The 22,583-nt window shown below is 62.9% G+C and overlaps 3 protein-coding genes across 5 annotated transcripts in view; 1 reads left to right on the forward strand and 2 right to left on the reverse strand.

The window, feature by feature from the left end:
• Nucleotides 1-2,024: 2,024 nt before the first annotated feature.
• Nucleotides 2,025-4,726, reverse strand: CFD (complement factor D). Its single transcript, XM_075524324.1, has 5 exons — nt 4,601-4,726; nt 4,201-4,354; nt 3,761-3,905; nt 3,101-3,358; nt 2,025-2,535 (listed from the first exon to the last, which is right to left on the reverse strand). The coding sequence occupies exons 1-5, from the start codon at nt 4,665-4,667 to the stop codon at nt 2,362-2,364; spliced, it is 798 nt and encodes a 265-aa protein (XP_075380439.1). The 5' UTR covers nt 4,668-4,726; the 3' UTR covers nt 2,025-2,361.
• A 2,420-nt stretch (nt 4,727-7,146) lies between these two features.
• On the forward strand, nt 7,147-11,557 carry PLPPR3 (phospholipid phosphatase related 3). Its single transcript, XM_075524323.1, has 8 exons — nt 7,147-7,267; nt 7,955-8,074; nt 8,240-8,425; nt 8,628-8,757; nt 8,938-9,133; nt 9,241-9,298; nt 9,649-9,822; nt 9,935-11,557. Exons 2-8 carry the CDS (start codon nt 8,000-8,002, stop codon nt 11,195-11,197), a joined length of 2,082 nt encoding a protein of 693 aa, XP_075380438.1. The 5' UTR covers nt 7,147-7,267; nt 7,955-7,999; the 3' UTR covers nt 11,198-11,557.
• A 6,310-nt stretch (nt 11,558-17,867) lies between these two features.
• PTBP1 (polypyrimidine tract binding protein 1) overlaps nt 17,868-22,583 on the reverse strand; it is a 31,571-nt gene continuing 26,855 nt past the window's right edge. For all 3 annotated transcript variants that reach the window (XM_075524390.1, XM_075524389.1, XM_075524391.1), the window contains 4 exons: nt 22,330-22,422; nt 21,746-21,962; nt 21,415-21,492; nt 17,868-21,012 (listed from right to left, as the gene is read on the reverse strand). In XM_075524390.1, coding sequence (XP_075380505.1) covers nt 20,880-21,012; nt 21,415-21,492; nt 21,746-21,962; nt 22,330-22,422 — 521 coding nt within the window. In that variant the 3' untranslated portion in view covers nt 17,868-20,879. The remainder of the gene's footprint in view (nt 21,013-21,414; nt 21,493-21,745; nt 21,963-22,329; nt 22,423-22,583) is intronic.

Here is a 22,583-nt window from a genome sequence, read left to right on the forward strand (position 1 = left end):
GGCTACTGGCCTGTGCTCGCTCTGCTCTCTAAGGTCCTTTGGTTCTTGGGGTGGGTTTTTAATTGCAGGAGGAGAGCCCTCAAGCCTCCCGCCCTCCCAGCGCGTCAGGGTGTAGCTGGCTTACTGCACAGCACAGCCTTGGGACTTCCAGACGGCAGAAGCTCCTCGGGGCGCTTGCTCCGGGTTTGCCCGGGAGCTCTCGGAAGCCCGAGTGGGGAAGGAGCTGCCCACGGGAGCTGGGCTGGAGCAGGCAGCTGCCTGCTCGTGGGGAGCTGCTGAGGAAGACCTGCCCTGTGCTTCTGCTGAGATCGAACCAGGCTGAGGGTGCTCAGCACCTTTCCCGAATCGGACCTAAACATCTGTGCGCTTTGACAGAGCGCAATGGAGATGCTCGGAGCAGATTTGTGGCTCGGCCAAATTCCTGCCCAGCCAGACAACTTGGGGGTGTCCCCAGAGACCATTTAAGGGAGAGAACAAGCCAATTTTTATGTATTCCTTTCCCTCTGGAACTGCATTTTCATTTATTAGTGAAAAATTGAGCTGATGGCAAAGAGCTTGTCTCTCAGCTCTGCTTAACGTTTTGCTGTATGGAGCTGGTCTCTGCCTTGCTATTCTGCTGGTAATTAAGGAAAATCAAATGGCTAATTAGGAAACTACAACTTCTTGTTAAGGCTCTTCTCCCCTGTACGTAAAACTGTAATCAACCCAGGTCCTCGTTAATCTTTTTCTCAGAGAACGGGGTTGGGGTTATTTAACGCGTGGTTGCGGCCGCTCTGCGGGAAGATGGATGCTCGCGTCCCCGCTTTGCCTCCGCCCGAGATGGAGCCCCAGGCTGGGAGCAGCTCCCGAGGCGCTGGCGGAGCTCGGCCGGCGTGCGAGCGAGGGACTGCGGCTGCGGGCACAGCGAGGGATGGAAGGTGGCTTTTAACGTCCGGGACCGCTTTCTCCTCCTCCGTCCCCGATATGAGGCCTTCTGCCTGTACCTCACCCGGCGCTGGAGCACCCTCCTGCCGTGTGTCCGTCGCTCCTTGTCCCGCTCTGCCCTGCTCCCAGCTCGGGGATGCTGGAAGGGGCGGGGGATTCCCTGCCGCGATGCTGCTGATCCTTTCTGCCTTCGCCGTGGCCCTGCTCCCTCTGAGGACTGGGGGAGCCCCGTCTGCGGGAGGGCCAGGGGCTCCTCTGCGCCGAGGTCCCGCGCCGGCCCTGCCGCGATGGGGGACGCGGGACGAGGAGCGGGGTCCTGCCGGGGCGGCGGCGGTGCCGGCCGCTCCTGGGGCGGGAAGGAGTCCCCCGAGGAGGACGGGGACCCCGCCTCAGCCCTGCTTCTCCTCAAAACAAGCGCGGGCCCAGAGCCGAGCGCGAGCGTCTCCCGGTCCAGCCCCCTTCGCCTTTCCACGGGGCCCAGGGACAGGGACCGAGGGTGCCAGCACGGATCCTGCCCGGCCCCGTGTGGTCCCCGTCCCCCCTCCGCGGGAGCCGGTGCTGCCCTCGCCTTATCAGCCGTTTGCAGGTTCTGCTTTAACAAAGAGCCGCACAATGGCCCCGCGGGAGGTCCCGGCTTGGGACCTTATCGCCCTTATCGCCCTTCGCGCCTTAGGGCTGTGCAGCAGGACGCGTCCCCTGCTCCCCCCGAGGGAGCCCGGCCGGGGCGAGGGGCTGGGGGTGCTCGGCTGGGGGGTGCGGGGGTGGGAGCGGGGCCGGGGAGGGTTCTGGGGGGGCCGGCGGAGTCCACGTGCCCCTTGAGGAGAGCCCGCTCCGGGGCAGGGCTGGGGTCGAGCGCTCACAGCAGTGAGTTTGGGGGGGTCTCAGCACACGGCCAAGGCAAAGGAGGGGATGGGGCTCCCTCCAGACGCGTGGGTGGCAGGGAGCGTGGTGGGGAGGGGGGGGCCCTGGCCACACCGTCCCCACGGGCTCAGCCCCGGCATCTCCCCACCTCGTGCCCAGCTCCTCCCAGTGCTGCCCACACCCCCTGGGCAGGGGGCTCCCATGCAGACCCCCCCGGCCCTGGCAGCTCTGCAGGAATAGTCATCGCTTTATTGCAGCAGGTCGCGGTCAGCGTTACAGGCGCGTTCAGCAAAGCCTGCGGCTTGCGCCAGCGTGGGGGGCTGTGACCCCCTGCCTTCCCCCAGCCGGGCCCCGTGCTTGGCGAGCGGGGCGCCAGGGACCCCCTTCCCCTGGTTTCTCGCCAGGCCCCCGGCCCAGCCCTCCTCCTGCCGTGGGGACGCGCTCCAGGAGCAGGTCGGGGCGGCGGTGGGAGCCCCCAGCGCGCGGCGGTGCGGCTTTCCCCGAGCGGCAGCGTGGGTGCTCTGGCCGTGCCGGCAGCAGCAAGCCGTGGCGTGGAGCCGGGTCCCTGGGGACGGCTCAGCGAGCGTCTCCCTCCCCGGCCGCGGAGGCCATGACGCTGTCGATCCAGGCCACGTACGGGGCGATGCGGGTGTAGATGGCGGGTTTCTTGTAGTTGCCGCAGACGCGGGAGCCGGCCGTGACCACCCCCTCGGCCACCCCGCTGCAGACCAGGGGGCCGCCGGAGTCTCCCTGTGGGACCAAGGCTCAGCAGCAGCACCAAGGGTTCGCTGGCCTGTCCCAGCCTGTCTCCCACCCCGTCCCTGGAGCTGAGGGTCCCCACCTGACCCAAGGCTCTGCAGGGGGCAGAGCTTCGGCCCCTGGGTGCTCTCAGCCACGGGTTTCACCCGCAGGAGCTGTGGGCTGGGGTCAGTCCTGTCCTCCATCGTCAGCCCTCGCTCCTCCCCTCGCTCTGCCAGGACGTGGTGGGGCAGGCAGGGGGCTTTCAGCGTGGCCGCTGTCCTCCTGGCAGGCCCATCAGTGGGTACCCTTGGGGCACGCTGGGTTGTGCCCGTGGCCTCACCCCTGTCTCCAGGCTCACGAGAGCTGCTTTGCAGTGGCCAGCACAAGGCAAGGAGCCCCCGTCACCCTGGGGACGCAGCCCCATCCTGCCCCGCAGCCTCACACCCTCACCTCTTCCAGGCTGCAGGTATCCCCCCCCCCAGGTCCCCGAGGGGGTCGGCAGCCCCAGCCCGTGGGTCCAGCCGTGGTTCCGTGTCCGGGAAGGGAGGGGGCAGGATGCCGGGGCGAGCGGTACCTTGCAGGTGTCCTTCCTGCGGGAGTCGGTGCACATCATCTTCTCGGTGATGGTGTGGTCGTGACGGGTGCGGTGGTTGCAGACATCACGGCTGATCACCGGCCGCTCCACCTGGTAGAGCTTGTCCGGCCGGCGGCCGCTGTGGCTGATGGTGCCCCAGCCTGCCACCTCGCACACCGTGTCGGCTGCCACGTCCCTGTCCTCCCGCTGGAACGGCAGCACCTGCACGTCCGTGTTGAGCTCCGCTTTCTCCTCCAGCTGCCACGAAGCAAGAGGGGACCCAGGTCAGCGAGGGCTGGCTACGGCCCGGGATCCAGCCGGGCACGGTGAGCCCAGCCCCAACGCTGGGACTGCCCCAGCCTCGGCCGCGCTCAGGGCTTCGTCTTCCACCTGCAGCCCTCAGGACGCAGCCCCAAGGACTGCAAGGAAGACAAGAGGCATTTGGATGCAGCCCAAAGGTCTTTGGTGGGGGGAGCGAGAACGGTCCCACGGGACAGGGAAGCGGGGACAGAGGGGACCGAGCAGTCCCAGCCTGGCCTCGAGGGCTTCCTCCCGTTGCGGTCAGTGACCCCACGGGGTCCCAAGGGGCAGAGGGATTTGCAGGAGGGGGGCTGTGCCCGGCGGGTGGGGGGAGAAGGGTCCCAGCGGCCCTGAGCCCACCTGGAGGAGGAGGAGGTCGTCCTTGTTGTTGTGGATGCTGCTGCCGGGGTGGGGGATCTGGGCACGCACCCGGTACAGGCGTTTGTGGGGCTCCGGCTCTGTGAGCGAGTGGGCACCCAGGAGGACCTGGAAGACTTTGCCGTCCCTGGAAGAGAGGCAGCGCGTGGGGCGCAGGGGCTCTGCCCACCCCGTGGGGCACGCGGAACCGGGGGTGTCGCTGCACCGGCCATGGAAATGGGGTGCTGTGGGGTGCCAGAGGGCCCCCCGTGGGGTGCTGGGAGCTCCCGGGGGTCCTGCAGCCCCTGCCCAACCCTCACCGCAGGCAGGAGCAGAGCCCTGGTGCTCCGATGCCGGGGTCGGGGCTACGGAGCAGGATTTGCCCAGCAGCCGCCCCCCAGCACAGAGCAGCCCCCAGGCTGCCCCTGCCCCCCGGCACTCACGCCTCCTCGGTGCAGTGGGCAGCGCTCAGCACCCACTGCTCGGCGATGAGGAAGCCCCCGCAGACGTGCTGCCCGTCCAGCTGCAGCGAGGCCATGTACGGCCTCAGGTGGGGCTCGGCCTCGTAGCCCCCCAGGATCCGTCCCCGGGGCTGCCCTGTTGCAGGCAGGAGAGAGGCCGGGTCAGCCGGGCATCGCCCCAGCCAGCCCGGATGGAGCACGGGGAAGGGTCACCCCAGCAGTCCCCTCCCGGCGCCCCTGGACCCCTCCCCGTGGGCCAGGGCAGCACTCGGCTGCAGACGGAGGCAGGAATCGGGGGGCTGGGCAGGACCCCCACCCCGTGCTGGGGACATCGCTGCCCCAGCCTGTCCCCATCCCGGGGTGCGGGGAGGGCTGCACTCACCATTCACCACAGCCCCCAGCAGCAGCAGCAGAGCGAGGACGAGGAGGGGAGTGGGACTCAGCCCCATGGCTGCAGCGGAGCCCAGCAGTGCCTCTGCCCTGGCCCTGGGGTCCGTGGGCTCTGTGGGGCGGACGCTGCTCGGCTGGGGCCGGGGCTGGGGCTCGCTTTTATGTCCAGCTTTGGGGCGGTGTGGGGGCAGGGAGGGGGAGCGGGGGGGGGTTTCCGCAGCGTGGGCCAAGTGTTTTTAAATATTCAGCTTATAAAAGGGGTCAAGAGTTCCCGGCACAAACAGCGCGGGAGGGAGGAAACAGCCTGTCCCAGCTGCCGGGCCTGGCACCCGCTGCGGGGGATTTCTGCGCTGTTGTTTTCAAACCGAATCTGGCTCTTGGCACGTGAAGGCTCCGCACATGCGGCAGCGCCCGGGCCTGGCCCCGGCCCCCCCGGACCAGGGACCCCAGCCCGGCTGCCGGGGGAGGGTCTGTGGGAGCGTGCTGGTGGGTGCTGGGTGCCAGCTCGGTGGGTGCCCAGGCCTGCCGAGCGGAGCTGAGCATCCCCCGTGGGTTTGCCCTTGGGGCTGGCGAGGACGGGGACAGCGGGGTCGGGAGCACCAGCACCTGGTGGGGGGCCCCAGCGGGAGACCCCCGCCCCGAGGGGAGCTCCTGCGAGGGCCGGGGTGCGGTGGCGGTGGCAGGGGCGGTGGTGATGGCGGTGGCAGGGATGGTGGTGGCCGTGGCAGCCCCGGTCCCCTCTGCCTTTCTCCCCGGTGCCACTAAGCGGAGCCACCGCCTCGGCTCCCGGCCGGTCCCGGCGCGTCCCCGAGCTCCGGAGCCGCCCCTCGCCCGCTCCCAGCCTCGTCCCCTGAGCCCCTCACCCCGCCTCGGGTCTCCCCCGCGGCCAGACCCCGCGCCAGAGCAGCGGCCGGGCCGGGGCCGGGGCCGGGACCGGGGCTGGGACCGGGGCATGGCTCTGTGCCCGTTTGGGGCCGGGGTCGCGGGGGCCGGCGTTGCCCACCGCCGGATCCGGCCACGTCCCGGCCCGCAGGCTCTGCCGTGCTCCCGCCAGCACCGCCGGGACCGAGCGGGGCTCCCGGGGAAAGCGGGCGAGGGGCTGGAGCCCACCTTCTTCCTCCTCCTCCTCCTCATGCACCACGAGCCTTTACAGCTCAAAATCACCGGGGTCCCTTCGCCCGGCTGCGCAGACACCCCACCACCCCGAGCCGTCGCCCGCCCGACCCCCAGCGCCAGCGAACCCCCCCGGCCCTGGCCCGACGGGGACCCCGGCGAGGAGGGTGCCGGGACGCGGGCCCTGGGGTGCCCCGGGGCGAGGGGGTCCCTCTGCGGGGCAGCTCCGGCCTCCCGCTCTCTCCCACGTGTTGGGCAGCGCATGGCGGGAAGGGGTCGGAGCACGCGGGCGGGAGGAGAGCGTTGCGGCGTGGCCGGCTCCGGGGGTGGCCGAGTCTGGCTCAAACCGGGGATTTTCCACAGAGAGAGCGGCTTAACCGTGGCTTCAGGGATTCGGGATTTAGACGTTAAATACGCCGGGAGATTTCTGCCCACTTAGGGCCGAAAATGGAACAAGGGCAACGCGTGGTGGCCGGTGCCGTGGCGTGGGGCCACGCAGAGCCTGGACGGGACCGTGAGTGGGGGGAGGCGGTGGGCCGAGTGTGGGGAGCAGGACATGGGGCACGGGACGTGGGGTGTGGGGTAGGGCTCGGTCAGGACTGGGATCCGCTGCAAGCGTGGGGCAGCAAAGGCAGGGGAGGACAGAGCCGGGGTGCCTCGTCCTCCTCCGAGAGGTGCTGGAAGTCCCTGGGGGAGCAAAGGGAGTTGCACCCATTTCCCAGCCCTGAACTTGGGGACACTCGAGGCTCCAGCTGAGGTTGGCCTTGGGCTCTGTCCCCGGTGCTCCTGCGCTGGCACTGGCCTCGCCGAGCACAGGAAAAGGGTTCGCCCCCAAGTCGCCTCCGAGGCCCCCGGGACGCAGCGGTGCCCGTGGGGAGGGTGGGTGCCCCATGGCCGCCGTCCAGCAGAGCCCAGGTGGGTGCCGGGGGCCGGCGGAGCTCTGCGGGGGTGGGTTCGGGGGTCACGCACCCCCACGCTGCGGGAGCCCCGGCTTGGCAGCCCTTGGGTCACCCCAGCCCTGGGGGGGGGAGCTGGGTGAGAGAGGGGGCCCTGCAGGGCAGGAGGGTCCCCGGGGCGGGGCTGCGACCCCCACTGCCCCGCAGCACATGGGGGGAAAGGGCTGATCCGGGCGAGGCCGGGGCAGGAGGGAGCCCCGGGGGGGGGGGGGCCGTGGGGCCGGGCCCTGGGGGCCCCCCGGTGCCTGCTGCAGGGCTCGGGGTGCAGAGCGGCGCGGGGGGGGGGTCGGTCCTGCTTGCTGCCCCCGGCCCCGCCCGGCCCTTTGTCTCGGCCCCGACCCCCCCGGCCCCCCGGCCCCGACGCCGCGGGGGCTCAGCGCCCCGGGAGGGGCCGGGAGCGGCGGGGGCGGGGCGGGGCGGGGGGCGGCGGGGAGGAGGAGGAGGAGGAGGAGGAGGAGGAGGCGGCGGGGGCGGAGGAAGCCGCCGCTCCCCGCGCTCCGCCGAGGCAGGAGCATCCCGGCTCCAGGGGAGCCCCGGCCGCCGCCCCCGCCGCCCCCGGCCCCGCTTCGCCCCGGGGCGGCCGCGCAGAGGTGAGTGGGGGGCGGCGGGCGCGGGCTGCACAAAGGGGCCGCTCCCCCCCGCCCGACCCCCGCCCGCGGCTGCGGCACCGCCGGGAGCGGCCGCCCCTCCGGCCCCTGCCGCGGGGGAGCCCCGAGCTGCCCCCGTAATACCCCCCGTAATACCCCCCCGTAATACCCCCCGTTAATACCCCCCTTAATACCCCCCGTTATTGCCCCCCCGCTATTGCCCCCCGTTGCTCCATCGCCGTTATCCCCCCCCTCCCCCCCTTTTTGCAGCCGGGGCTCGGTGGCGGTTTCGGGGGGCTGGGGCCGGGGGGTGCCCGGGGACCCCCATCCTCGGCTCGGCTCTTGCGGGCGGCACAACCCCTCTCCACGCCCTCCGCAGCAGCCTCGCCGCCTGTCGCGGTAGCGGCCGCCTGTCGCGACAGCCGAGCCTCCGCCCCACCTGTTGCCGCAGCCCCCGGCTCGACCGGACCCCCCGGGTGCTGGGGGTCCCCTGGGGGGAGCGGGGACAGCCCCTGCCCCGGCCCGGCTCGCCCCGCGGTGATGGCCGGGGGGGTCCCGGCGGGGGCAGCCCCCGGGTACCGGCAGCTCCTCCCGGCCGAGCGGCTGCAGGGGGGCAGCGCGGTGACCCCGGGGGCTGCCCGGCCCCCCGGCGGGCCGAGAGCCGGGGGTGACGCTGCTGCCCCACGGCAGGGCGGAGGTGCAGCCCGGCGGGACCCCGGCGCCTGCCCCAGGACCATGATCCCCCCCAGGGAGAAGGCCAGGGCTCCCAAGGACAGCATGACGCTCCTGCCCTGCTTCTACTTCGTGGAGGTGGGTGCGGGGGTGGGGGGGCTGAGCCGGGGGCTCCTTTCCCGGGCCCTGGTCCTGCCCTGGCACGGAGGGGACGGGGGCTTTGCCCCTTCCCAGCGGGGCAGCGCGGTGCCGGTGGCCGTCGAAGCGGGTGGCGCGGTGGTCCCGACGCTCTCGCCCCCCCAGCTGCCCATCGTGGCCTCCTCCATCGTGACGCTCTACTTCCTGGAGCTGACGGACCTCTTCAAGCCGGCCAAGGTGGGCTTCCAGTGCTACGACCGGGCGCTCTCCATGCCCTACGTGGAGACCAACGAGGAGCTCATCCCGCTACTCATGCTGCTCAGCCTGGCCTTCGCCGCGCCCGCCGCCTCGGTGCGTCCCAGGGCTCGTCCCGCTGCGGGGGGGTGAGGATGGAGCCTGCCCGGCGGCAGAGCCAGGGCTTGGGGTCCTGGTGCCAGCAGCACCAGGGGACCGGTGCAGGGAGCCTGGCGCATCCGCAGGGCGGCACTGCCGACGGCCCAGACCCCCCGATCCCCACCGGGCAGCACCCCCTGAGCTGCCGGTTCCTCCCCAGATCATGGTCGGGGAGGGCATCGTGTACTGCCTGCAGTCCAGGCTGAAGGGACGCGCCGGTGCTGAGGGCAGCATTAACGCCGGCGGCTGCAACTTCAACTCCTTCCTGCGCCGGACCGTAAGGTTTGTGGGTACGTTGTGCCGCAGCCCGGGCAGGAGGCCTGCCCTCCGAGGGGCCTGGGGCTGGAGGGGACGCGGGGGCACCCTGGAACAGCAGGGATGCGCAGCCCCACCCAGACCCCAGAGACCGCGCTGTGGGTGCCCCGTGTGGGACAGGGGGTGACCCGCCATCCTGCTCCTGCCCTCCCCAGGTGTCCACGTGTTCGGGCTCTGCGCCACGGCGCTGGTGACGGACGTTATCCAGCTGGCCACTGGCTACCACGCGCCCTTCTTCCTGACCGTCTGCAAGCCCAACTACACGCTGCTGGGCACCCCCTGCGACGCCAACCCCTACATCACCCAGGACATCTGCTCGGGCACGGACAAGCACGCCATCCTCTCTGCCAGGTACGTGCCGGGGGAGACCCGCGCCACGATGCCAACCCTTCTGCCCCGTCCCAGCTGCGCCCCCCATCTCCTGCCCCGTCCCGACTGCAACCCCCGTCTCCCCGCAGGAAGACTTTCCCATCCCAGCACGCGACGCTCTCGGCTTTCGCTGCCGTCTACGTGTCGGTGAGTTCCCGGTGCTGCCCGGCTCTCGGCCCCGCGTGTGCTGGCTCGGGGGCAGCGCGAGCTCCGTGCTGCCGGGCAGCAGCATCCCCCTCCTGTCGGCACACACCCTCCCGTGCACGGACCAGCTCTGCCCGACACATGTGCCCCCATGTTGGGGCGTGGGTGCGTGCACACCCGTGTGCACACCCGTGTGCACCCGTGGAGGCTCAGGCACTTGCAGTTCCACGTGCACCCAAGAGCTCTCTGCACGGCCGGGGAGGGGGGAAGCTGCAGTGCCGTGATGGCAGCGGGTGCCGGTGCCGTGAGCCGTGACTAACAGCCTGTTCCTGCCCCATCGCTGCCGCTGCCAGATGTATTTCAATTCCATCATCTCGGACAGCACCAAACTCCTCAAGCCCATCCTGGTCTTCGCCTTTGCCATCGCCGCCGGCATCTGCGGCCTGACCCAGATCACCCAGTACCGCAGCCACCCTGCCGACGTCTACGTGGGCTTCCTGATCGGCTCCGGCATCGCCGCCTACCTGGTGGGTGCTGGTCCCCGCGCTCAGGGCAGCTGCGGTGGCTTGGGAGGGAAGGATGCTCGGCGTGGGCCGCGGTCCCCGGGGCTGGGCTGACCCTGTGCTCCCCCTCCCGCAGGCTTACCACGCCGTCAGCAACTTCCGTGCCCCGACGGAGAGGGTCCCGGCACCGGTGCCGGCCAAGGACGCGCTGCGGGCGCTGACGCAGCGGGGCCATGACTCCGTCTACCACCAGAACAAGTCGGTGAGCACCGACGAGCTGAACCCGCAGACGCGGCTGGAGGAGGTGGCGCGGCCGGTGCCGCGGGAGAAGAACTCCCTGGGCAGCCTGAAGCGGGCCAGCGTGGACGTGGACCTGCTGGCCCCCCGCAGCCCCATGGGCAAGGAGAACATGGTGACCTTCAGCAACACCCTGCCGCGCGTCAACACCCCCTCCATGGACGACCCCGCACGGCGCCACATGACCATCCACGTCCCCGTGGACGCCTCCCGCTCCAAGCAGCTCATCACCGAGTGGAAGCAGAAGTCGCTGGAGGGCCGGAGCATGACGCTGGCGGAGGAGGCAGCGCACGGCCAGGGCGCGGGGGACGCCGGCGAGGATGTCCCCCCCTCCCTCTACCCCACGGTGCAGGCACGCTCGGCCGAGCGGGCGGCCATGGGGCCCCGCGTCCTCATCCAGCCCCGGCCGGGCGCCTCGCAGCTGGTGCACATCCCCGAGGAGAGCCAGGCGGGCGCCGGCGTCCCGGCCGGCAGCGGGGCGGCCGTGCGGGCCAAGTGGGTGATGGTGGCAGAGAAGGGGGGGGCGCAGCGGGTGGCCAACCCCCCGCGCCTGATGCAGGTCATCGCCATGTCCAAGCAGCAGAGCATCGTCTCCGTCACCCCCAAGCACTCGGAGACGTCCTCCTCCTCCACCAGCTCTGACTCCTCCCAGTACCGCTCGCCCTCCGAGCGGGACAGCTCCAGCATCATCACCATCGACGCCCATGCCCCCCACCACCCCGTCGTCCACCTCTCCGCCGGCAACGGGCCCTGGGAGTGGAAGTCGGGGTCGAAGGGGCCGGAGGGGCCAGACGCCTACGAGCTGGGCGAGATGGGGAAGGATTTCCGCGGCTTCCGCCCGGCCAAGAGCGCCGGCGTCTCCCCTGGCTCCTCCGTCAGCGACATGGAGCAGGACGAGCCACGCTACGGCAGCCTGGCCGCCATCCCGGGGGTGGCGGGGGGCGGCGGGGAGCGGGGGGACGCCCCCCCCGAGGGGCTGCTGGGCACGGCCAGCCGGGAGTCCACGCTGCGGAGGAAGCCAGCCGAGAGGGACGGGCAGGCGGACAGCGAGGTGGACCACTACTACAAGAAAATGCAAGCCAGCCGGAGGTTTAAGGACTGAGCCCCCGTTGCCTTCCCCGCGCCCGGCGCCCCGCTCCCCTGCCCCGGCTCGGGGGGGGCCGTAACGCCGGGGTCCCTCTCTGCTGGGGGTGGGCATCAAGACAGGGCCGTCTTTGGCATTGGGGTGAGCGAGTGGCACGAGGCCGTGGCAGAGCACGGCCACGCCGGACTCTGAGCCAGCCTACATGGGTGCGGGACCCCCCGGCCCAGCTCCTTGCTCCCGCCCGGGCATCTGGGGGGGCTCGGGGGCCTCTGCCCCCCCGGCCTGTGGGGCTGGGTGGCTCCAAGCACTTTTGACTTTCTTTTTCTCTCTAACACAGGTGCTGACATTTCTGAGGGGTTAATTTATTCTGGCTCTAGAAGTGTACGGGGGGGGGGGGCGGGGGGGGGAGCAAATGGTGCTGAAGGGGTTGGGGGGGGGGGGGGCTGGATCGAGGGGTCCTGGGGGGGGGCTGCCACGGGTCACGGCTCGTGTGGGGGTTTGTGGATGCTGGGGGTCCTGCGAGAGCTGGGCGGGAAGGGTCGTCGCAGACCCCATCCCGCACCCCTGGTGCGTGTTGGGGGGGCGGGAGGGTGCTGTTTGCCCAGGGGCTCTGGGCGGGCGGAGGCTGTACATAGCGCACGGGCTGGGCAGAGGGTGGGCGCTGGGGTGGGGGCGCAGGGACTGGGGCTGGCATGGGGGGAGCCGAGGCCGAGCTCTGTCCCCAGGAGCAGCAGCCCTGGGCTGGGGACCGCGGTTTTGGGGGGACGGGGGGAGGTCTCCAGGCTGTGAACGCGTCTGTCGGGCAACGGCTGGAACTGCTGTGGTTTGAAAAGCAAATAAACACGTGGATGTTCCCCGGCTGGGCTCCTTCACCAGGATGGGGGGCTGCGGGTCCCACAGCTGCTGGGGGGCAGGACTGGGGCTCGCCCGCAACCGCAGGGGCTGCTCCGGGCGGGTGGGTGCCGTGGTCTCACGGCCGGGAGAGCCCCGGCGCTGCCGGGGGCAGGGCTTGGTGCGGTGGACTTGGGCAGCGCATGAGCGGCCCTGCCCGAGCCTGCGCCACGGCCGGGCAGCCCCAAGGCAAAGGGGGGTGCGATGCTGCTAATGCACTGTGTGACCCCCCCTCCAGGGGAGAGGTGGCCGGCCGGGGCCCCCACCCCTCCGAAATGGGCTCAAGGTCCTTCTCCCCCTTCCACAGCCCAGGTCAAGCCCTTCCGGGCTCCCCAGCCCATTAACCATCAGGCAAGCACAAGCAATTCCATTGCTACCGCTCGCCGTGTGACCACCCATCGGCTGCACCAGGTGAGGAGGGGGCTGCGAGCCACGCCGGGCACGCCATCGCACCCCGGGGAGTGGGGGGCTGCCTGGCCCCGGGGCATCGCGGCCACGTGAGTCGTCCTGCAAAGCCCCGGGGATGGAGGGGCCCAGCGCACCGAGACCCCCTCGCCATCCTCCCGCCGCGGCGGGAAAGTGCCGCTGCTGCAGTTTCCTGCCGCGTTGCTGTGGCAACGTGGGATCCAGCGCCGCGCTGGGCTCCCGCGTGTCACCGCCAGCAGTGGCACAGCCACGAGGCCCGGTGACACCCCCGGCCGATGCCCTGTCCTCCCACGAGAGCAGCGCGTGGGCAGCGGAGCCGCAGCAGGGAGGATGCCAACCCAAGGGCAGGGACCGGCAGTGAAGGCGGCAGCGGCGGTGCAGACACGGAGACCTCATCTGTCATCCTCCCGTGCCACCGCCTCCCCCAGACCCGTCTCCGTACGGTGGCAGCGAAACCCCGTGCGACCTGGCCGTGGCACGGAGGAGCATCTGCTCCCATTTGTCACGGCTTGTAAATCGCCCCGGGGAGCAGCGGCCACCCACCTCACACCAGGACAGCCGGGAGAGCGGGCAGGGTTGGGCAGAAGAGGTGGAAAAGCAGCCGAAGCACAAGGGAGCAGAGCAGGAGAGCTGCCACGCCGCTCTCGTCCGGCGGGCAGAGCCGGATGGGCCAAGGCACGGCTGCTCGGAGGGGTTACGGCAGTCCAGAGCACCGTGGAGCGGAGGCTGGTTGTGCTCCACGGCCCACGGGAGCTGCCACGGAGCAGGGGCTGAGCCCCACGGTGCCACTGCCGGAGCCGTCCCAGCCCGGGGTGCAGCGGCAGGGGCAGCCCGTGTCCCCTCAGAAACAGGGCGACGCGACGATGGCACCAAACCGCCGCTGCCAATTGGATTAACGGTGGATATCCCCAAGCCTCCGCCTTGCAAACATATGGATTATCCAGCGTAACCCTGACTCGGTGCTGGAAAAGCCACCCAGGGATTAGCAGGAGGATTGCTGGCCGCAGCTCGAGGTCGGGGGGGCTGCGGCAGGGGCCCCGGGGGGTTGCGCCTGCCCGGTTAACGGTTTGGTGAGCCGGGGGGGTCCAACGCCGTCCGGCAGCATCGCAAGGCTGGCTGCTGCGTCCCGCCTTGGTGGGGGTGACCCGGGACGATGCAACGGAGCCGCTAGCGACGGCCGAGGCCGGCTGGGCCAGACGCCCTGCTCTGGCAGCCCTTGGCGGAGGGAAGGGGAGATGCGGGGGGCTTACATCCCCCAGCCCCACGCCGCCGCGCTCACGGCTCATTGCGGTGAGCGATGGCGTCGCGCGGCACGTCACGCTGCCTCTGACCCAGCGGTTTCCATAGCAACTGCCAGCCCCGCACGCTCCCGCAGCCCCCGGCCCCCCCGGCAGCCCCCTCAGCAGCCGCTGCCGCCTTGCTTGGGGACACACAGGGCCTGGGAGGGAGCATCCTCCTCCTCCTCCTCCTCCTCCTCCTCCTCCTCCTCCTCCTCCTCCTCCTCCTCCTCCTCCTCCTCCTCCTCCCCCCCCCCCGGCCCCCGCCCAGGGCCGCAGAGCACCCCTGCCCTTGGCTGCAGGCAGGAGGAAGCTGAGAGGGGGTCCCAAGGGGGCTGCCAGACCCCATCTCCTCAGCCCCATCACCCCCACGGGCAGGGGACCGGGCATGGCCGGAAGCCGCGTCGGGGGCCCCGCGTGAGCACCCCGGCCCCGCAGCTTTGAGAGGGGCCACGGCTCCCACTGAGCCCCCAGAGAGCGGGCAGGGACGGCAGGGGAGAGCCGCGCTGCCTGAGCCCGGCTCCCCTGGCACGGGCCCCAGCCAGGCCCCTGCCCTGGGACAGTGAGTGTCCCTCCAAGGTGACGCGACCTTTCCCACCTGGGACAGCCTCTGCCAGGAGCCCCCGCGCACCCCCCTGACCTCTGAGGTGTGAAGCAGGAGAAGCACCCGGCTTGGTGACAGTCAGGGGCCCGCTCCTGCACCCTGCCCTGTTTCTGCCGACCGGCACCGCTTGCCCCGTCCGCCCCCCCGTGCTGTATTTGCCCCCCAGCCAGGGGTACCCGCTTCGTGACCCCCTCCGGCTGCAGGGACGGGGGGAGAGGAGAAGTCGCCTCATTAACCAAACCCCAGTGGCTAATTGCTCCTGGAGCGCTGGGCATAAATGCCGATTCCCTCACGACCTCGTGAAACACCGACGTCAGATGGAAGGGAAGGCACCAGCGCTGGTCACGGGTCAGGATTAGGGACCGAGAGGAGGGATTCGGTTTCCTAAACCGTGCGCTTCAGAGCGAGACGGCCGCTTGACAGCCATCCACAGAATCGCCATTTGAAAAGCCACGACGTCACTCGGAGCGCTTCAGCGTCCAGGGTGCAGCAGCCCTGGGTGAGGGGGTCCCGCCTCCCCCCTCCCCATACCGCACCGTTCAGGCAGTTCGCAGGGTGCCGCTCCCCTCGCTGGGGCCCGTTGCGAGGCGCTGGCTACACGACGGACGCTTGGCAGCAGGGGACGCGTGGCCTCAGCAAATACTGGTTCGGGCCCAGCGGCACGAGCGGGTTCAGAAGCGTCCCCCGCAGCCGGGCAGGAGCATTGGGGCTGCTCCGCAGGGGCACCCTCGGAGGATCAGCGGCAGCCTTGGCAGGGCTGGGGGTTCCGCCCAGGTCACTGAATTCACTTTCCATACCTGGAGGTTCGACCATACACGGGTCGGTCTCTTCTCCCAGATAATGAGTGACAGGACGAGAGGGAATGGCCTCAAGTTGCGCCAGGGGAGGTTTAGACTGGATATCGGGAAATTTTTCTTCACCGAAAGGGTTATCAAGCACTGGACCAGGCTGCCCAGGGAAGGGGTTGAGTCCCCATCCCTGCAGGTGTTTAAAAGCCATTTGGATGAGGTGCTCAGGGACACAGTGTGGCGGTGGGCTGGGCAGTGTTAGGTTTACGGTTGGACTCCATGATCTTAAAGGGCTTTTCCAACCTATGCGATTCTGTGATTCTGTGGAGATGCTGAGGACGCTCAGAAAGAGCGGCCTTTCATCGGGTGTCAATTCTGCAATGAACTTCTCCCCCCCCGCTCTGGACAGGCGCTTGTGTGGAAGAGCTGTTTGACCCAGAGAGCCGGTGAGACCAGCGTGCTCCCGCTGAAAACAGCCCCGGTTTCCCCAAGTCAGCATTTTCCCGTTAAAGACATCTTTAGGGAAGTTCCCTCCACCCTCAGACAAGATGGCCTAATTGCACGCACAGGCAAGAGCTGGCTCTGCGGTGCAGGAGCACGCACGGGCGAGTCAGCCTGCGCCGTTTCCCTCCAGCCCCCGGCCACGGGCTCTGCCTCGTCCCTGCCTCCCCGCGTCGGCACGGCGGCTGCAGGAGGACGCAACCGGTCTGGAGAACGTCCCCGCCGCGCCGACCCGGCCCGGCCCCTCTGCGGGTCACCCAGCCCCGGCCCAGCCCGCTGGGCCCCTCGGGGCTTCGCCCCTCGGCGGAGCTGGGGCAGGATGCGTCCCCCCGCCAGGCAGCTGCCGCGTTCCCATGGAGACGCGGCCCCTCACGGCCGCCCGCCCCCCCAACCCCTATTTGCTTTGCCTGCAGCAAGAGCTGGGAGACCGTAATTACTGCACCAGGCAGCTGATCAGCAATTCATTACTTGTCGAGGGGGACGGGGATGGGGACGGGCACCCCGCCTCGCCGGGCAGAGGAGGGTGCTGCGGGCCTCGTGCCTTTCGCAGGGCACCGTTGCCTGGTTTTCCTGCTACGCTGCCTGGTTTTCACTAGGAGAAATAAATGCAGAAGGAAGGCGCTGGCCATGGCTTTACCGCATTTCCACAAAACTAGCGGAGCACCAGGAGCTGCCTGGCCCAGGCCAGCAGGGTCGGGCAGGACGCCGGCCACGCTCTGCTGCTGCTGCCTTTCTGGAAGATCAGGCTGCAACAACCTTCCTGGCATTAACGAGCATCAGCCTTATCTAGAAAACCAAAGAGGAACGGCGGACGCTGGTTCGAATGGCCAAGCCTTCGACGTTCAGGAGCGCGCCGTGCACCTCGTAACCAGAGAACACGCCGAACCAACGCAGGAGCAATTAACTTGCTCATTCCTGTGGGGCAGCGATGCATACAGCTCGGCATCGCTTTCACACAGGCGGCGAGAGAGGCGAGGGAAGAGGCAGCTGTTACAAATCCTATTACACTTTCAAGGAACAACAGTGATCTCTTTCAGCAGCCCAAGGCTGCTGCAGGACCCCGCTCAGCAACCCCAGAGGCCGAGGTCCGCACCCAGGCGCCTATGAAATAAGCTTGTGTTTAATGCTAATGTGCTCGACACAAAGGGAACGCAGCCGAAGGACAGAAAACAGCAGAGCCACAGAAGCAAGAGCTCAGGACCTTTATTCCCTCCATCCCTGACAGGGTGGGGTGCTTGCCCACGTGCACCAGTGTTCCCAGCACCGCAGTGCTGCACCCCTCAGTTCTGTTTGAGATCCGCAGGGATGCCGGCAGCTCCCGCCCCTGAGCCCAGGGGAAGCGAGCGGCTGAGCTCCGGGGGAGCACACCCCATCTTCCCCTACCGAGGGGCCCAGCCCGCCCCTCTCCCACACCCCTGTAAGCACCCACACCCCTTCAAAACAAAGCTTCGGGAGCGCCATACCCGAAACCTCACATCCACCTCCGTGGTAGCCGAGTGTGCTCCGAGGTCTACATCAGGCACATTTACTTTTGGAAAGGAGTTTTAACCAGTTGAGCACACAGGTAAGAAACAAAACCTCTGTAAGGGAAAGCCCTGCTCCTCAGGGAGCTTAGCAGCCAGGCACACCCAGCATAGCTGGAGCATTTGCACATTAGAGCAACCCACAGGAACCGAAATGATCCTTCTACGTGGACCACTTCTATGGGAGTGAAACCAGGGACGGCACTTGCTCACGCCAGCTGTGGAACTGCGCTACGTCCAGCTAGCCAGAAAGCTTTGACACATCTACAGCACAAAACTACAGACAGTATTATGTGTTTGACTTGAAAGGGGGTTATTTCATGGATATTAGCTAGAATACATGGAAAGTTTAGGAACATGAAGTAAAAAAAAAAAGTGTTGGAGTGTGACAAAGGCAGAGCATCAGTTAAGGCCCTACAACCTCATACCTCTGAACTTCATTCAGGCACGGAAGGGCTGGAGCATGAGCAGCTGGAACGGATCCGCATGCCGCAGCCACCCCTTCCAGGCTCAGCCTTGGCTCATCACCGCTCACCCTGCACAGAGATGCTCGCAGGGACAAACACCCTGCCAGCCCAGAGGTATGTGAAGAGTCAAAGTTACATAAAATGAGGCAGCTGAAATTACATTAGAAGGAAAAATCAGAAGCAAAATAGGCACAATAAAAAGATAGGAAAATCAGAAGCAAAGAATACAGAAGAAATTTATTGAAAGCACAAGTACAGACTGGCCAATAACTGCTTTCTACAATCTGAACAGTAAATAATGGAGCTACAGAAAGGTACAAAGGTTGTTATAAAATAGCTTTAATTTCATTTTTTTGCATTACAAACATTCTTTGAAAGAGGCAATGGAATTCTGATGTTGTGTATGCTTACCCTCCCCACCCCACCTTCCACAATACTGAACCTGTAATAGCTGTTATCAAAATATACAATACATCTGTTCACCATAAAAAACTGGGTTTTGCTGCCCCCTCATGTCTTACAACAGGTATAAAAAAATTATAAATATGTACACCCTTTTGTTACTCACATTCTTTACATGCAAACACAGGGATCCAAAGGAAAAACCCACAATTGCCTGGGTTCCGGGGTTACCTCAATTAATTTGCTTGCATTTTGCAAAATATATATAGCCTGTGGGTTGACCAAATCAGTGTTAAAGGCCACCAGACAGGTTTCATTCCAATAAGCCTCTTCCCAGTGTCTCGGGTGAGGTCGATTGAATGCATTTGAAGGTTAAACCACAGCTGTTCCACTTGGGTTGCGCATGGATCCTCGCAAGGTCGAGTGCTGCCTGTGGCGTACTCGGGAGCACCAGCCGGATCGCCAGTGCTCCCTGGCTGCAGGAGGAACGGATTTTTCACTTGGGGAGGAAGGGAGATGAGCAAATTAACTGACAACTACCAAGACACCGGAATTTGCCCTCCTGAACACAAGATGCTGGCAAGGAAACACGGAGCTTTCCGGAGAGGCAGATCACAAGGCTTCATTAACAGGCTTACTCAGATCTAGAGGTAACTGAAACCAGCATCTACTCGTCAGCTGAACGGGGGCAACACTTTCATTGAAGACGGTGTCACACTCCTCAGCCACAAGCCGAAGACTAAGGCAGGCAAGGATTACCGATCTCATGCCAGCAACCCAAGCTGAACCCTCACTCAGACTTCACACACTTCTCCAGCATAATTCACACCCTCAAGAGTTCAGGGAGGAACTAAGAAAAGTTAAGACTTTTCCAAACACTCAGTGCTAGGCAAGTCAAGAGCTCCCACACTAAGCAAGGAAATCATAACTTGCAACACTAAGACAATTAAAAAACAAACTTTGGTCCACAATTTGCAGAAAAACCCTGAAAAAAAGTACAAGATTCTTGTTATTTTGCATCCGAACAGGTTGCAGGTTAGAGGGAAATGTAAGGCAACATTGGATTACACAAAATAGAAGGCAGAATGGCCCGGGAAAGAGTTGTAAGCCAGAAAAAAAAAATAAACAGTTGTATCATTGGGAAAAAACGATCTGCTGCATTCTACTTTTAATAAATTCCCTTCCTATAACTTAAGAGATCTGGGCTTATAGGTTAAAAAGGTAAAAACTTTAGCCTGGGTCCTTTTACTTAAATTCACAAGCTATTTGTGCTTGTTATCTCAAACACTTTGCTTTAAAAATCTGCTTTTCTTAACATGTTTTATCGATTTCGTTACATTACTCATCCTCAGTCATGACCTCAGCCTGGTAACTAAATTCCTGCCCTACAGTTTCAATTACAAAAAAAAAAAAATAAGTACAGTATACAAGGGTAATACCACAAAGGAGTAAATTTAGATTACGTTTATACCATCTTATCATTCTATAAAAAGGTACTTAAACTATTTCTTTTGCATATAAAGAGATTAGAATATTTGGTCAACTGGAAATATTGCTAGGCACAGATGACAGCAACAGCATCAAAAAGTATAATACAAGAATTAAAACAAAAAGCTCAAATGCTGAAGACATGCTATAAGAATGATGGCAGAGCTACATTGGTCTTGTTAATCTCAAATTAGGGGCACGAAGGTGACTCACATGAACACCTTTCTAAATGTGGGATATCCAATAATTCTTCAAATCCTAGCCAAGTATTTAGATATATATATACACACACACACAATTTTGACAAACTCTTAATGATTCGTCTTCACAAGTGTCCAACAGTGGTTAATCTCGTCTCTTGATCAATGCTCTTGTGAAGGGCAGAGCCTGTTGACTTGCTATTGACAATGGAATGTAATTTGGTCTTGGGAATGCTTCCCCACCCAGACCTTTTGCTTAGTCTGAATGTTACGGACAAAGGATCTTAAATAACTCCCACTTGAAGGTTTGCAGATGGCAATAAACCACAAGCAGATTGGAAAGTGGCATGAAGACACATGATACTATGCAGATTGAGACATTTCACCGACAGTGGGATACAACTGCCTGAAGAGTCAAAGCCCAATATTTTCTTTATCCACTTTGCCAGCTTCACTCGTCCTTCACTACAACAAGCCGATCCAGTAAGCCAGAGCTCACTCATTCCCCTCAACTGCCCCAATCCACTCCCTACAGTTCAGATGTTTTCCCCAAAGAAGTAAAAGGTTTAAGGCACAGGATAGCAGATGCACAGTTAAGGTAGGATCAATGCAACTTATTTTTGTGCTGGGCGAGTTGGGAGCTCCTATACACCATGCATTTTGCAAAATCCTGACTCAAAGGCGCTAAAGTGAATTTACACAGTGGTTTTAGGTCTTTCAAGGCATGGATGGGTAAAGAAAATAAAAAAGGCATCAATGTGAAACCTGATAAACTTGTTAGGATCTGCTTTTTGGGGGAGAAGGAGCAGGAGGGGAGGGGAATTTCCCAGAGCAGGTTCCAAAGTGTAAACTTCAACTTGTGATTTTTTATTTGAACAGTCAAGATTGTTACCCATCACCGCAAGGTTAGCAATATGAATTAGATTTAATTTTTTTTTTAAAAACCGGTAAACTGATTTCTCTTTAAAAAAATAAAATCTCTGGTCTTTTAAGGTCACTTCAGCTGCATTTTTAAAGTGGCTTTTTTTTCTGGAATGATGGAAGTTGAAACCCTAGTGTTCAGCCTTTTAAGGTCAAGGCTGAACCCAAGAGGTTTTAAGTCAAGTCCATTTTGTCTCACACCTTCCAAAGCTTTAAATGGTGGACTTCGAGAAGGACACACGCAGGTGATGATTCTCACCCAGGTCATGATTATGGAGGTCAATGAGTGACTGAATGGCTTCTTCCACAGAGCCCATCTGGATCAGAGCCATTTTACGGTCCTTCCTGACAAGACAGAAGTTTAAGTCACATTCAGTACGACCATATGCAGTTGCCTAACTCGATGCAAGTTTTCTTACCTAGCACTCAACAAGACCAGCAGAAAATTAACTACCTGGGTAATTGCAGTATACTTTTTTATATGGAAGAGTATAGCTATATAATGAACATGTATATCCAAACTTCTCACTCAGCTACTTTAGTTTTCTTCATCAACTCATACTCGCCATGCACTCAATCCAGGGTTACTCTAGAATTCTTTATTCCAGAGAGTCAAATACTACATTAGAGATGCTTCTGCTCACCTTTCACTTAGCCTGAGTTGGAATTCGATCAGAACTAAGTGCTTCCACCCTTCTCGTACTGAAAAGCCCAGTGTAAGGACAGGATGCAAGAGAAAACACTTACTGGAAGAATTTGAATCCTTTGACCATCCCACCATTGCCTGAAAATAACATCTTAAGGTCGTCTTCAGTTATTGAAGGTCTGAAACAAATAGTTTTTCCAGTCAAATGTATGTTGACAGACTAAATTAGTCTCTCAAACCCAATTCATAGCAGAGCCTTTTCTGAATTCTCTACCAGTACCTTCTTGGACTGGAAAGGCTACAAGGAACAACAGGAAGATTGGCAAGCTTTCCTCCTGCTAGCAGCAAAGAGCTGACCGTATTTACTCTCACACTAAATTTGCAAACATTTTTGTACTCTGCCATACAGGAACTCTCCATGCAGATACTTACGGAATATTGGACAGATGAAGAGTGGCAGAAGGGGGAAAGATATTCTGGAAATTTTTGGAGCCTGGTTTCTTGAAACGATGTAGAGGAGAATTTCCATAGTCCTTAGTCAGACCTTGGTCTTCCTGTCCCTCACGGGGAAGTTGTACTGTCTGATGCTTGGACAATGTTATACGGATTGGCTTCCCGTGAAGCTTCTGACCATTTAAATGGCTCATGGCTGCAATGGTTAAAGACAGCACTGACTACAATGGTATTTCACAGTCTTCTTCAGACATTTAAATCAAAGCTAGAATTTCATTCTAGTTCTTCCCTATGCAGATACCACACAAACTGCATGACAGGCATTGTTACTCTGCCTTATGGGATCGTTTATTCTATTCTCCCTCTAGATGATCTTGCACGAACAAACCATACTTTTTCCAGAGCTGCCCCAAATCCATACTACATACACAGGCAGGGAATTAAGTGCATGGACACATTCAGGTTTTGGGTCTTTTTTTTGGAAGAGAAGTACTGATCTTAAAGCTTTAATTATCCATTAGGTCTCTTAATGCTAACACTCTGATACTTTTAAGCTTGCTTACCAAGCTGGGCCTGGTTTCCGTCAGCCATCTGAACTAGGGCATTCTCTTTCTTATTAAATAAAATCTTCACCCTCTGCACATCACCATAGACTCCTTCAAAAAGTGAGGAAACAAGAATAGTCTTAGGTAGGGCAAAAAATGAAGTCTCATTCAACTTAATATTAGCTAATCAATCCAAGAGCAAAAACATTCATTCACAACCAGAATGGATCTCATTCCAACCATGGTTACTTATTCTGCTCTAATTAAGGAAA

The sequence above is a fragment of the Mycteria americana genome, chromosome 24 (genome assembly GCF_035582795.1).
Source record: "Mycteria americana isolate JAX WOST 10 ecotype Jacksonville Zoo and Gardens chromosome 24, USCA_MyAme_1.0, whole genome shotgun sequence".
In the NCBI taxonomy this organism is placed as follows: Eukaryota; Metazoa; Chordata; class Aves; order Ciconiiformes; family Ciconiidae; genus Mycteria; species Mycteria americana.

Coding starts and splice junctions, on each gene's coding strand:
- CFD (XM_075524324.1), bottom strand. CDS start 4,667: ATGGGGCTGAGTCCCACTCCCCTCCTCGTCCTCGCTCTGCTGCTGCTG. Junction 4,355..4,600: donor GCTGGGGGCTGTGGTGAATG/GTGAGTGCAGCC, acceptor TGCCTGCAACAG/GGCAGCCCCGGGGACGGATC. Junction 3,359..3,760: donor ACGACCTCCTCCTCCTCCAG/GTGGGCTCAGGG, acceptor GCTTCGTGGCAG/CTGGAGGAGAAAGCGGAGCT.
- PLPPR3 (XM_075524323.1), top strand. CDS start 8,000: ATGATCCCCCCCAGGGAGAAGGCCAGGGCTCCCAAGGACAGCATGACG. Junction 8,075..8,239: donor CCTGCTTCTACTTCGTGGAG/GTGGGTGCGGGG, acceptor TCGCCCCCCCAG/CTGCCCATCGTGGCCTCCTC. Junction 8,426..8,627: donor TCGCCGCGCCCGCCGCCTCG/GTGCGTCCCAGG, acceptor GTTCCTCCCCAG/ATCATGGTCGGGGAGGGCAT.